At 43.1% G+C, this 14499-nt stretch overlaps 1 protein-coding gene across 1 annotated transcript; it reads right to left on the bottom strand.

Moving 5' to 3' along the window:
* Positions 1 to 241: 241 nt before the first annotated feature.
* LOC137751073 (lymphocyte antigen 6H-like) lies at positions 242 to 1227 on the bottom strand. The gene is made up of 3 exons (XM_068525496.1): positions 1176 to 1227; positions 786 to 923; positions 242 to 468 (listed from the first exon to the last, which is right to left on the bottom strand). Exons 1-3 carry the CDS (start codon positions 1225 to 1227, stop codon positions 242 to 244), a joined length of 417 nt encoding a protein of 138 aa, XP_068381597.1.
* Between the last annotated feature and the right edge of the window lie 13272 nt (positions 1228 to 14499).

The following is a 14499-nucleotide window of genomic DNA, read 5'->3' as shown; positions in this document are numbered from 1 at the left end:
CAGCAGGGCGCTGGGCGCCTGGGGCTGGGCTGGCTGGGTGGGTGGGGCCCCTGCGCCGGGCCCTGCGAGGGGACGAGTCCCGGCACAGCCTGTGTTTGCTGAGCACGCGCGGGTCTGAGCGCACACGTCTGCGCGGGCGTGCTGCGCTGGGACCGCCGTGCCGCCCCCGCGGAGCCGCGATCGCGAACGATGCCCCTCCCCATCTGAGTCCTCGCCGCAGGCGACCTCGCCGCAGGGGTCGTCACAGCAGGGCCCAGAGGAAGGTAGGGCCGGGGCTGAGCAGGAGCCCCCCGGCCAGGGCCCAGAGGCTGCGCCCCGCCGGGGCCACTCCATCACACAGGTCCTTTGCACAGCAGGTCCCGCCCCGCGCTTCAGACTTAGGGGTTATCGGCGCCGCCAGCACCCGCGTGGCTGTGGAAGCTATCTCGCAGGAAACGGCACAGTCCGTGCAATGTGACTCCACCTTCCCTGCGGGCACGGAAGGAGCCGTCTGGGGTGGGAGACCCCCTCTGACCCTCCTGGGGTCGTCCCCCCTCACCCTCTCCCCAGACTCGCTGGGCCCTCCATTCCTCTGCTGGGAGGCTGTCCTGTTCCACCAGGCACCCCCCCCCAGCCCCGCCCCCTCCAGGAGGCTTCTGGGAGCTAGCCCCTCTCTGTACAGATGGGGACACTGAGGCAGGCCGGTGAGGGGCAGGGCTGTGCCCCAGGTGACACTGATGTTGGCCCCCTGCCATTCCCAGAGCCCCCCTCAACCCATCCCCACGCTCTGGGTGCTGGGAACTCACCACTGCCTATGGCTGTGGTCAGGTCGCCCCTAAAGCAAACAGCAGGGCTCCAGTTGCATTGGGTGGGCTGGCACTGGCTGAGATTGCCGACATTGCTGATGCCATAGCAGGTGTAGCACCACAGGCTCAGGGCTGGGGCTGGGCAGGGACACAGGCCCAAGCTCAGAGGGCGGGAAGGCTGGGTTCAGACTCCCACACAACAGGACCACAGCTGTGTGGGAGCATGGCCTCTGGACGGCTGCCTCTGGGCCCCTCTGAAGGAACTGTGGCCCCTTTCCACACTCTCAGGTTCTGGAAGGCAGACCCCTCACATGCGCACAAGCACAGCTTCTCACAGGGCATTGCCACCCATGCCCTTGGGCCAGGTCCCTCGGGTGTCCTGGCACTCACAGAGCTCCGAGCACAGCAGGAGGACCAAAAGGACGAGATGGGGGCCTTTCATGATGCCTGGAAACGGCACTATTCCGTGGGCCCCTTTGGGGTGCCCCAGGTTTAGGCTCCTGCCTCCCCTCCCTGGCTGAGCCCCCAGCACACCTCCCTCCTGTGTCAACTCACCACTAGCTTCAGACTCCTTTTCAGCAAGCCAGCATCTGGAGCCACTTCCCTGGTGGCCCACTGTTATATCCCCCAGAACCCTTGTGCCCCACCCATAGGAATGCAGGGCTGAGCTCACCTGCCTCCACCTGCATCCACCTGTCAGACCTCATCCAGGACCTTGAGTCCCAGACCAGCAGGATGGGTGTCAGCTGGGCCCTGGTGGGAAGGAGTGATTGGCAGACATCCAACCTCTTTCTTCCTCAGAAGCCCTCGCTTTGGGTAAATCCCAGGAAGAAGGAAGCTGGGCGGCTCCCCCTTCCTCAGAACTGCAAAATTGAGACCTTTCAGAATCATCCGTCTCCCGGCCCCCTTCCTTCTCTGGGCCCCCAGCCCCCAGTCCCACAGGCCACCTCCAGTCCTCTGTGCATTCCCCACACAGCTGCGGGGGAGCCCCCTCCTGGGTATTCCTTGTCCTCAGCTTCCCCGGGCACTTACTGTCTTCCCAGCAAGCCTCTTCCTGGCAGCTCGGCCGGCAAAGTGCCTGCTGTTGGTGCCCGCCTGATGAAGGATTTGGGCCAGGAGGATCCTGTCCTTCCTGTGGGATAAAACGGACCTGTGAGGATGCCGCCGGGGGCTGCTCCCTGCAATGTGGGGGGGCAGTGTTTGTCCACCCATCTCCTGAATTAGCTGTGCCCCCAAAGCCCTGCTGTCCCCACAGGCTCCATTTCCAGAGATCTCTCTGGGGCAGATTCTGCCTGTCCATCCTGCTGCTGTCCTATTAGAAATGTTGGATGGGCAAGGCAAAGACTTGGAAGGAAGAAGTGTATTATACTCCAGGTCCCAGAGAGGGGGCTACGGTGTGCGCGGGGGCCACAGAGGAGCATAGCCAGCAAGGTACCCCACAGAACAGGTGGGGAGCAGAGAGAGAAAGGATCTGTGGGCAGAGCCTTTCCCGGGGTCAAGGGTTAGGTTGTTCCAAAGCAAGCCAAGCAAGCAGGAAAAAGCAGGAAGCGAAGTCCCGGGGCTGACCTGGTTATTGAGCTTCAGCTAGTTTTGAGTGTGAGCTCAGATTAGGACGGGGAGACAGGTGTTAAAACTGGAGCAAAAACTCACAATGGAGGATATTTTTTTCCTTTCAGTTCTATTGAGGCATAATTGGACATTCGGCACTGGATAAGTTTAAGGTGTGCAGCCTGATGATGTGACTTACACACATCATGAAATGATGACCACAGTACATTTAGTGACATCCATCATCGCACATAGATGAAAAACAGAAATAGAAACAAATCTTTTCCTTGTGATGAGAACTCAGGATTCACTCTCCTAACAAGTTTCATATATAACCTGCAGCAGCACTCATTCTATTTATCATGTTGTACATTATTACATCCCTAGTACTTCTTTATCTTGTAACTGGAAGTTTGTACATTTTGACTACCTCCATCCAATTCCCCCTCCCTTCACCCCGCCTCTGGTAACCACAAACCTCTTCTCTTTTTCTATGAATTTGTATTTGAAGTATAATTGACCTATAACTCTAGGTTAGTTCCCATTATACAACGTAGTGATTTGATATTGCCATACATTTCGAAATGATCACCACAGTAAGTCTAGTTACCATCTGTCACCATACAAAGGAATTATATAATTACTGACTCTATTCCCCACAGTGTACATTCCATCCCCATGACTTAGTTATTTTATGAGTGGAAGTTTGGCTCTCTTAATCTCCCTCATCTATTTCTCTCCTCCCCTCAACCCCTCCCCTCTGGCAACCACCTGTCTGTTCTCTGTATCTGTTTAGTTATATTTGTTCATTTGTTTTGTTTTTTAGATTCCACATATAAGTGAAATCATATAGCATTTGTCTTTGTCTGGCTTACTTCACTTAGCAAAATACCCTCTAGGTCCATCCATTTTGTCACAAATGGCAAGATTTCATTCTTTATTATGGCTGAGTAATACTCCATTGTGTATATACCACATCTTCTTTATCCACTCATCTATTGATGAGTGCTTAGGTTGCTTCCATAACTTGACTACTGTGATTAATGCTGCAATAAACATTGGGGGTACATGTTACTTTTCTAATTACTGTTTTCCTTTTCTTTGTATAAATACCCAGGAGTGGAATCAATGGATCATGTGGTAGTTCTTTTTTTTTTTTTTTTGTCATTTAAAAAAAATTGGAGTATAATTGCTTTACAATGTTGTGTTAGTTTCTGCTGTAGAACAAAGTGAATCAGCTATATGTATACATATATCCCCTCCCTCTTGAGCCCCCCTGCCCCCATCCCCCCCTCAGGTCATCACAGAGCACTGAGCTGAGCTCCCTGTGCTATACAGCAGCTTCCCACTAGCTATCTATTTTACACATGGTAGTGTATATATGTCAGTGCTACTCTCAATTCGTCCCACCAAGTAACACTTGTTACTTGTCTTTTTGATAATAGCCATTGTGACAGGTGTGAGGTGACATCTCATTGTGGTTTTGATTTACATTTCCCTGATGAGTGATGTTGAGTATCTTTTCATGTGCCTGTTGGCCATATATATGTCTTGGGAAAAATGTCTATTCAGGTTCTCTGCCCATTTTTTAATCTGGATGTTTGTTTTTTGATGTTTAGTTGTATGAGTTCTTTGTATATTTTGGATGTTAACCCCTTGTTGGATATATCATTTGCAAATATCTTCTACCATTCCGTAGTTGGCCTTTTTGTTTTGCTGATGGTTTCCTTTGCTGTGCAAAAGCTTTTAAGTTTGATTTAGTCCCTTTTATTTTTGCTTCTGTTTCCCTTGTTTGAGGAGACATATCCAAAGTAATGTTGCTAAGACTGATGTCAAAGAGTGTACTGCCTATGTTTTCTTCTAGAAGTTTTATGGTTTCAAGTCTTACATTTAAGACTTTAATCAATTTTGAGTTTATTTTTGTATATGGTGTGAGGAAGTAGTCCATTTTGATTCTTTTGCATGTACCTGTCCAGTTTTCCCAACCCCATTTATAGAAGGGGCTGTCTTTTCACCATTGTATATTCTTGCCTCCTTTGTTGTAGATTATGACCCATATAAGCATGGATTCATTTCTAGGCTCTCTGTTCTGCTCCACTGATCTATTTGTCTGTTTTTGTGACAGTACTATACTCTTTTGATGGCTGTACCTTTGCAGTATAGGTTGAAATAAGGAAATGTTATTTTTGTTTTCTTTCTCAAGATTGTTTTGGCTATTCAAGGTCTTTTGTGTTTCCATACAGATTTTAGAATTATTTGTTCTAATTCTGTGAAAAAGGCCATTGGTGTTTTGATAGAGATTGCATTGAATCAATAGATTGCCTTGGGTAGTATGTTCATTTTAATGATATCAATTCTTCAATCCATGAGCACAATATCTTTCTATCTGTTTGTGTCATCTTCAATTTCTTTCATCAGTATCTTATAGTTTTCCAAGTGCAGGTCTTTTACCTCCTTAGTTAGATTTATTCCCAGGTATTTTATTCTTTTTGATGTGAATGTAAATGTGATTGTTTTCTTAATTTCTCTTCCAGATAGGTCATTGTTAGTTCATAGAAATGTAACAGATTTCTATATATTAATCTTGTATCCTGCAACTTTATGAAATTCATTGATGAGCTTTAGTAGTTTTTTGATGGTGTCTTTAGGAATTTCTATATGTAGTATCATGTCATCTGCAAACAGTGACAGTTTTGCTTCTTCCTTTCCAATTTGGATTCTTTTAATTTCTTTTTCTTGCCTAATTGCTGTGGCTAAGATTTCCAATGCTATGTTGAATACAAGTGTCAAGAATGGGCATCCTTGTCTTATTCCTGATCTTAGAGGAAATGCTTTTAGTTTTTCACTGTTGAGTATGATATTAGCTGTGAGCTTGTCATATATGGTCTTTATTATGTTGAGGTATGTTCCCTCTATACCCACATTGTTGAGAGTTTATTTTTATCATAAACAGATGTTGAATTTCGTCAAAGCTTTTTCTGCATCTATTGAGATGATTATATGGTTTTTATTCTTCAGTTTGTTAATGTGCCGTATCACATTGATTGATTTGTGGCTATTGAACCATCCTTGCATCCCTGGGATAAGTCCCACTTGATCATGGTGTATGATCCTTTTATTGTATTGTTGGATTCAGTTTGCTAATATTTTGTTGAGGATTTTTGCATCTATGTTCATCAGTGATATTGGCCTATAATTTTCTTATTTATGTGATATCTTTGTCTGGTTTTGGTATCAGGGTCATGCTAACCTTGTAGAATGAGTTCAGAAGTGTTCTTTCCCCTGCAATGTTTTGGAATAGTTTGAGAAGGATAGCTGTTAACTCTTCCCTAAATGTTTGATAAAAGTCACCTGTGAAGCCATCTGGTCTTGGACTTTTGTTTGTTGGGAGTTTTAAAATTACTGATTCAATTTCAATACTGGTAATTGTTCTGTTCATATTTTCTATTTCTTCCTGACTCAGTCTTGGGGGATTGTACATTTTCTATTTCTTCCTGACTCGGTCTTGGGGGATTGTACACTTACAGGAATGTGTCCATTTCTTCTGGGTTGTCCATTTTATTGACTTATAATTGTTCATAGTAATCTCTTATGATCCTTTGTATTTCTGTGTTGTCAGTTGGATAGTTGCTACTGAGCACATGACAGGTGGCTAGTAGAAATTCAGGTGCTTTTTATTTATTTATTTACTATATGCTACCTGGTCTTTGTTGCAAAAACTATATATCCTGGCCCCTCCCTGATCGCTTCGGAGCAGAACTTCAGAGCTATCTGTGAAGCTGTCTTTTGGGCCTGAAGTCCTCAGAAAGTCCACCAAATAAAACATGATTCTCAGCTTTTAGGTTGTGCATTTTTTTTAGTTGTCGGTGCATACATGCTATGTCTTCCTGATAAATTGCTACCTTATCATTATGAAAAGTCTGACTTTATCTCTAGTTATACTCTTTGCTTGGGAGTCTAATTGCATTAACAGCTTTCTTAGGCTTACAGTTTGCATTGTATATCTTTTCTCATCATTTACCTTCAATCTATTTACTACTGCATCTCAGTTCTCTGACACCAGCTGTGGGTCCCACAACCCAAGTCAGTTCCTGCACTAACTGTCTGGAGTTGACACAGATCCCACAGCTTAAAGGGCAAGGTCCCCAGCTGCAAGTGGGGTCCCCAGGCTACCTGCACATCTGTCCTACTTGGCTACAAATTGGGACTTCCCGTGACCTCCATCCCCATTTTAGTTTTAATGATTTGATAGAACAACTCAAAGAACTCACTAAAAGCTCTGTACTTAGACTACTGTTTTATTATAAAGGATACAACTGAGGAACAGCCAACAGGAGGAGACGGATAGGACAAGGTTCTCACGTTGAGAGTCCCGGCACATCACTCTCCCAGCACATCAGTGGGTTTGAAAACCAGGAAGGTCTCCCAGCTTCACTGTCCAGAGATGTTATTGAGCTTTCATTACACAGACGTGATTGATTAACTTGTTGTCATCAATTGAGCTCAGTCTCCGGTCCCTCTCCTCTCCCCAGAGGTCAGGAGTCAGGCTAAAAGTTCTGACCCTTTAATCATGTGCTTGGCCTTTTGGGGGTGTCCAACCCCTTGCTGGAAGCTATCTAAGGGCCCACCATAAGTCATCACATTAGCATAAACTCAAGTGTGGTTGAAAAGAGTTCATTATGGGGCTTCCCTGGTGGCGCAGTAGTTGAGAATCTGCCTGCCAATACAGGGGACACGGGTTTGAGCCCTGGTTCGGGAAGATCCCACATGCCGCGGGGCAACTAAGCCCGTGCGTCACAACGACTGAGCCTGTGCTCTAGAGCCCGCGAGCCACAACTACTGAAACCCGTGTGCCACAACTACTGAAGCCCGCACGCCTAGAGCCTGTGCTCTGCAAGAAGAGAAGCCACTGCAATGAGAAGCCCGTGCACCACAACAAAGAGTAGCCCCCGCTCACCACAACTACAGAAAGTCCACGCGCAGCAACGAGGACCCAACACAGCCAAAAAAAAAAAACAAAGAACAGTTCATTATGAATAAGAAGGCACTCCTATCACTCAGCAAATTCCCAAGGTTTTGAAGCTCTGTGCCCGGAACTGGAGACAGAGACCAGATATGCTCTTTACTTTATCACGGCCGCCCCCATCTTTGACCATGGACCCTATGGTAACAGGGGCACACGTGTGGGAGCATAAGGGACACAGCAATATTTGGTGGAGGCAGGAGGGGAAGGGGTAGGAAGCCTTTAACTCAATTTCCTAATACGTTTGACTATCAGTATCTGTGTTATAATTTTACAACTGTGCCAGTGTAATACTATATTGTATTATGGTAGATGTGTTAAAGAAAAATGATTCTGACCCTTGTTAAAATGGTAAGGAAGATTTTCTTTAAGACTATTGCAGTAGGGGTAAGAGATTGAACTCAACTCCAAATATAGCCAAGACAGCAGAGGATTTATAGCCAATGAGCTGAGTGAGGGGGTCAGTGGATGGGAAATTACTAAGAGAGATATTGAGGGTAGGGGGGGTTCTTGCTAAATGGACTTAGCATGATATTTTGCTAAACCTGGACTTGGAAGGCCAAAGACAGGACTGGGGTCAAGGTTGAGGCCTGGTCTAGAATTTGGTCAAGGCGGGAGTCTTTCTGAGTTCCTCCTCTTGTTCAAGGAAAGAAGAGACATTCTTCTTGCCTCTGCACAGTGTACATCCATTTCTCATTCGATCGTCTTTTGTTTGTTAAGGACCAGCTGAGACTGGCATGTTGAGACTTGGTAGTAGAGAATATTTGATGGATGGCATGAGCCATCAGGTGTTTAATGAGGAGGATCTCTATGAAAATATAAGAAAAAAAGGGTTAATGGTTTGAGCAGACTATAAACTCAGTGTTCCAGAGGACACTTAGTAGAGAAGATTTCTAGACGCCGGGCTCAAAGGCTCTTTAGATGGTGGAATAAGCGTGACAGTGGCAATCTGGCAGATTCACTTGTTTGCAGTTTGAATGTTTTTGGTGATGGCATAGACATCAGAGAGGTTTTGGTATAATTGCCACAGTCATGGTTTTTTCCTGAAGCAGAACCTAGAAGATGTGGGAGTTCTGGTGCACTTCCTAGAGGCCTGCACAGTGGGAGCTGAGGATGAAAAGTGCCCATCCATGACCGGCTGTGGTGATGAGCTTTTAAGGTTGAGTTGTCTGGCCTCCTTCACAGGGCTTCTTTAGATTTTGAGGGAAAAGTCCAGCTCTGAGACAATCTAGAGTCTCAATAAGGATCTGGGCAGTCGGCTTTTAGTTCTCAGTGATGAGAGTGGGAGAAAATTTGGAAATGTTTGTTTGAAGAACTGTAGTCAGATATTGAAGGAAACTAGAAAAATCGAGACTCTTGTAGGGTCTGACAAACCCGGCAGGGTCCCATCCAGTTAGCAGATAAGTGACAAAGTCTCAAAGACATTGATCAGGACCAGAATCTGTTAACCCATGGGGTGTGCTATAGTTTTCTATTGAAATATAAAATTTCTCTCCACAGTCACTCCCCTTCTCGATCAAGGATAATCAAAGTAAGATTATTCTCATTTACAAAATAAGTCTGCTCTCATTAGGTTTGGCCTGATTATTTACATAAGTGCAGCAAGAATGGCAATTGACCACATGGGCCTTTTGGGGGTTTGCTTTGCTTGCACTTTCCACGTGGAATCTCAGTTTGAACTTTTAAAAGCTTCTTGAGGCTAGGAAGTCAAGCGAAGAACTTGACACCAGACTTTGCCTGCAGTACCTGTAGAACTGGGTGAATTCCTCTCTCTTTGAGATCCCCCTAAATATCCTGTTTCCCGGGCCTCCCAGGAAGTGACCTTCCCTCTCACCTGTAACGCTGGGAACCCTGTAAGCGGGGTACCAGGCAGGTTTTCCCAAGAGGGCTTTGTGAACACTGGTCCATAAAGTCAACCTCACTTCCTTAAAATTGGTCACATATAATTCTGTGCACATCATTCCATATGACATTCCAGTCAAATGTCTTGACTTGGTTATGTAATCAGTGTTTCCAATTATGTCCTGTTACAAGGACAGATTCTTTTTTTTTTTTTTTTTTTTGCCACACTGCACAGCATGTGGGATCTTAGTTCTCCAACCAGGGATTGAACCCATGCCCTCTGCACTGGAAGCATGGAGTCTTAACCACTGGACAGCCAGGGAAGTCCCAAGGAAGACAGATTCTTATTGAACCTATGTAAATAATTATATTGCCTTGAAGAGAAGAATACCCAATAGGAGTTTTTGAATTCTGGGAAGACCAGGCAGGAAGAAAAAGATAAATGTTTCATTTCTGTTTACGAAAGTACAGTCTACTAAATTGTTACTAGTCATAGATAACGAGAACATAGAAAGGAGTTCCTTATGTCTAGAAACAAAAGCATAATCATCTTTTGTTTGTCTACTCAGTCCCATGTCATAATTTTTTGTTCTGTTTGCTCTTGGCTTAGAAGTTTTATAAACCCACCTGCTTCTCCACTAGAGTTCTGGAAAGCCCCACTCAGTCCAGTGGTACCATCTCCAAGTTATGTAAGCAATGCCTTCAGACGATTGTGCCCAGAGCAGCTGTCAGAGTCCTTTCCGTGGTTCTCTGAGACCATTGCTTTTACTGAGGACAAGGCACTTTGGCCTGTAGCTGGTTGCAAATGCTTTCAGGGAAGAATCAGAGTGAAACAAAAACTATATATGGAAGACAAAAGACTTAAAGATCTGATGAGAGTGCATTAAAAAAATTGACACAATTGACAGGAAATATGGCTATTTTTGTGGCATAAAACGTTAAAAATAATAACTGGAATTATGACTGATAACATTATATCGTAGTTGTCTAATAGACAAAGAAGTCCTGGAACATTTGATGGACAGGGAAGTAATAGATACTGACAAATTTCTAGGAATATCAGACAATTTCTAAATTATTTATATTGCTAACATTTTATCCATACAAATATAACCTAGGAAAGGTTAAGCATCTCTTCTTATTTGGCAATGCTTCCCATGCAACTCAACATATCAAATAAATCTCATTATTTTTGATGTCTCTCTTTTTACAAGGTGAAAGAATCAACCCATTCTGATTTTCCAGGGACCCCTGGGAAATCGTTTTTAAATTTATTTTTTATTTTATTTATTTATTTGGTTGCACCGGGTCTTAGTTGCAGCACGCAGGCTCCTTAGTTGTGGCTTGCCAGCTCCTTAGTTGTGGCATGTGAACTCTTAGTTGCAGCATGCATGTGGAATCTAGTTCCCTGACCAAGGATTGAACCCAGGCCCCCTGCATTGGGAGTGCAGAATCTTATCCACTGAGCCACCAAGGAAGTCCCCCTTTGGGAAATCTTAATGTCTGTTTGAGATTCTCAAGATTTCTTTAGGATTTGATTTGGGAAGGCAACGTTACCAGAAATGTCAAAAGGTTTGAACACTTGACTAAATAGGATCATAGGTCTGTGAAACAAAACTTAGTTACCTATTTAACCACAGTGACAATGCAAGACTTTAAAAGTAAATATAGGAGGTAACACAACTGTAAGGAAAAAAAAAAAACAACAATACTCTAGCTCTTTTAAAATGAGAAGACTTCATTCTCTTAATCAAGAACATGATAAAGTCAACACCCAGCACAGGAAATTATTCTGATAAAACACAGAATTTTTGTTTTCTGGGCGGATTACAGATTACTCACAAGGTAAAGAGGGTTCTTTTACAATCTCTTACTAAGAGCAGACCAATAAACTGAGAAAATGTCATCTTTTTAACAGAGAGAGAAAACCAAACTCTAGTTTTACATTAGTGTACTCTCGATACTAAAGTTCACTTAAAAAAATGTTATAAATAAGCCCATCCAACCTTAGCCAGCTTTGACCAGGCAACATAAGATTCCTTTTGTTATATGCAGACAACTGTGCATAGTATTCTGTTTTATAATAGTCTGTTCGAATTCACTTATAGTTAAAAAAATTTAAATCTATCTGTATCTATATTTACATCTATATGACTCCTTTTCTACAAACCTGACACGTTCAACACTCATCCAGGTTTTGTCCTACATTTTCCTTCTCCATCTGGAACAACCGGGCTTTTTACTGTGGGGCAAGTTGCTTTTTACCTTCTATAAAAGCATCTTACTTTCCTTGTGTACTTTTCCTTTTCAAACTCATCCTACTTTCCATGAATACATTGTATAGAAAATTATTTCCTTTCACCCTTTTTGTTTCTAATAGTTTCATTTATATATATTGAACATAATTTTTAACCTAGCAACTTTTATTTTACAGAGAAAACTAGGGAGTAGATAACTGTGAACTGTTTGTCATATACTAGCATTCTGTAGCAGGCTAGCAAATTTCATGACTATACTATCTCACAACTTTTATAGGTCTATGCTTCCTCATAGTACAATTTTTCAATGAAGCAAAAAAAAAAGTTTATTAACAGAATAAAATATATTTAGAACTTCTGTAATATTTAGAAACAAGAAGCCAAAGTATATAAAAGTAAACTTATGTTTAGTCATTAATATTTCAGTAGTTTCTACTTAAAAATGATCTGGGTATTTAATGAATATCTATTACTTAATGGAGCGTTAAGTCTGAAGTTACAAAGTGCCAAGAAGATTTTGGAAACTTTTTAAAGCAGGCATATTATAAAACATAGTAATTGTTGAAATGTCCATTCATAAAACTTTTGTTTCATTTACATCAACTTAATACATGTGGTATTAACGAATATGTTTGGATTAATCATGAAAATTTCATAAGATATTAAACTAAGCTAGCCATCATCTCAAGTTATTTTCCTGTTAACTATTTTTATAGCATGTGCATGTTAGGCAAGTACCTCCAAAATCACAATAGCAGAAAAAAATTTAAATGTAAAATATATATATTTTGTTTTACTGCTGCATTTGATATACATGAACTAATGGACATCAAGTAATTCATTTCAAGTACATCTTTACTTCTACTTTTGTTGAATTTATAATTTTTATAACCTTAAACATCTAGTAGGTATAACATTAGCTTATTTGACTAGTAAATCTAAATAGAATAAAAATGTTTGCTCATGTGATTCTTAATGCTGATAACTCAGAAGACACAGCTTTTTATTTTTTTAAAAATTAAATCAACAATATTAAACTGATCTTATTTACCAAAGATTTAGCCAAATCACATGAACTAGAACAGCATTTGGGTTAGTTTCTATATTTATGAGAGTTTTAGGAATATTTCATTTATGTAAGTACTTGTTTATGTCTAAGTCAATTATACTAGAACAAGCTTCTTTATGGGATTTTATAAATTAATTTGATAATATCTGGAGGTAGGAAAATATCATATATATGTAGCATAGTACATACATACATAAGCATACAGGAAGATACGAACAGTGTCTTAGAGCTTTCATTCTGAAATCCTAGCCATGAGTCAGGCATAAACATAGGGATGCAAACGTCACCGGTTTATAAAAAGAGTTGGCTCTTGTCTTTGCCCCACTTTCTATCTTTACGTGCATTGTGTTTCTGGCAGATGAGGCAATCTGAGGTCACCTGCTCCACCTGCAGGTTAGAGCGTCCCACCAACGCCGTGGAAGAGACTCTCAAGATTTTCTTTCGCTGTGACATGTAGTCTTACAGGAGCTGTGGACTAAATTTCAGTTGAGGTGCTGAGGGGATACCAAGCAGCTTCTGGGCATCCCTAAAGCTCATCTAAGGGGATAAAGCATTCAGTCTGCTTCCGTTCAGCCTTCTCAGCCTGAGGTGGTTGCTTTTAGGGTCTCTGGTCCCTTGAGAGCCCCCCATTGGAGGTGGGCAGCCTAAAATTTGAGTGACTATAGGGATCTGAGGGCTGGAGTGGGAAGGGGAAGGTCCAACAGATGAACAGAGGGATGGGGGGAGATTGGGGTTTGAAGAGGGATGTACCAGAGGATTCAAGGAGCCTGGGGGAAAGGAAGAAGGAGAGGAGGTGATGGGAAGGGAGAAGACTTAGATGAACCACTTGGGGATCTTGAGTTTCCCTATGAGGCCACTGAGCCTCCAAACTACCCTTAGTAAAATCAAGGATTTTTACTAATGAAGGATTTGACAACAAGGAGGGAAGTGGACATGGTTGGCGCCATAGTGGTTGCCGCCATAGTGGCCAACCATATAGCCAGTGGGAGTCTTCAGAGGAGGTCGAAAGAGTGAGAACTTCCCATGGGGAAGAGAAGTGTGAAAGTAACGGCGACAAAGGAAGACAATCCGAACAGGGTGTCTACAAAGAAAACATGCCCCAAATAACAAAGAGCTGAATCCCAACCAAATGATATCCCAATGAGGATTTCCCATGTTCTAAACCAATGATGCCTGTTATGGACTAAATTATGCCCCCCAATTCATACCCTTCAGTACCTCATAATGTGACTATTTGGAGAGAGGGTCTTTAAAGAAGTAATTAAGGTTAAATGAGGTCATATGGATGGGTCCTAATCCAGTCAGAATGATGTCCTCCTAAGAAGAGGCAATTTGAACTGACAGAGAGAGACCAGAGGTGCACAGGCACAGAGGGGCGACCATGTGAAGGGGTAGCAAGAGTGTGGCCATCTGCCAGCCAAGGAGAGGGGCCTCAGGGGAAAATAACCCTGCCAACACCTTGATCTTGGACTTCCAGGCTCCAGGACTATGAGAAAATAAATTTCTGTTATTTAAGCCACCTAGCCTGTGTGTGGTATTTTGTTATGGTACCCCTAGAAAATGAATACAGTACCTTTCAAAAAACCCTGGGACTCTGACACAGCCTCAAGAGAATACTGAGAACCTTAAAAACCAGAATCTGTCTCTACCGTGCTTCATCCAGAGCACCAGCTCTCCATTTATATGGACTCACTGTTGGACCCACCATCAACCAGCCAGGAGTGAAGGCAAAGGCTCCCCAGGTGCACACGTGGGCTTGGGGTCCAATGATGAGTCACATCCTTTCGAGTCATGGTACCAGACTGTTAAAGACAAAGTATTCTGACAGTTGTTTAACTGGCAAGAAAGACTTTTTTCAAGACTATTGCAATAGGGGTCAAAAATGATTGCAAGAGGGCAGAGAGGTTGACCTCAACTCCTAATACAGTAGAGACGGCTGGGGATTTATATCCAACGAGCAAAGTGAGGGCTCAG

The sequence above is a fragment of the Eschrichtius robustus genome, chromosome 17 (assembly GCF_028021215.1).
Source record: "Eschrichtius robustus isolate mEscRob2 chromosome 17, mEscRob2.pri, whole genome shotgun sequence".
Classification (NCBI taxonomy): domain Eukaryota; kingdom Metazoa; phylum Chordata; class Mammalia; order Artiodactyla; family Eschrichtiidae; genus Eschrichtius; species Eschrichtius robustus.
This window is presented reverse-complemented; position numbering and strand designations above follow the sequence as displayed.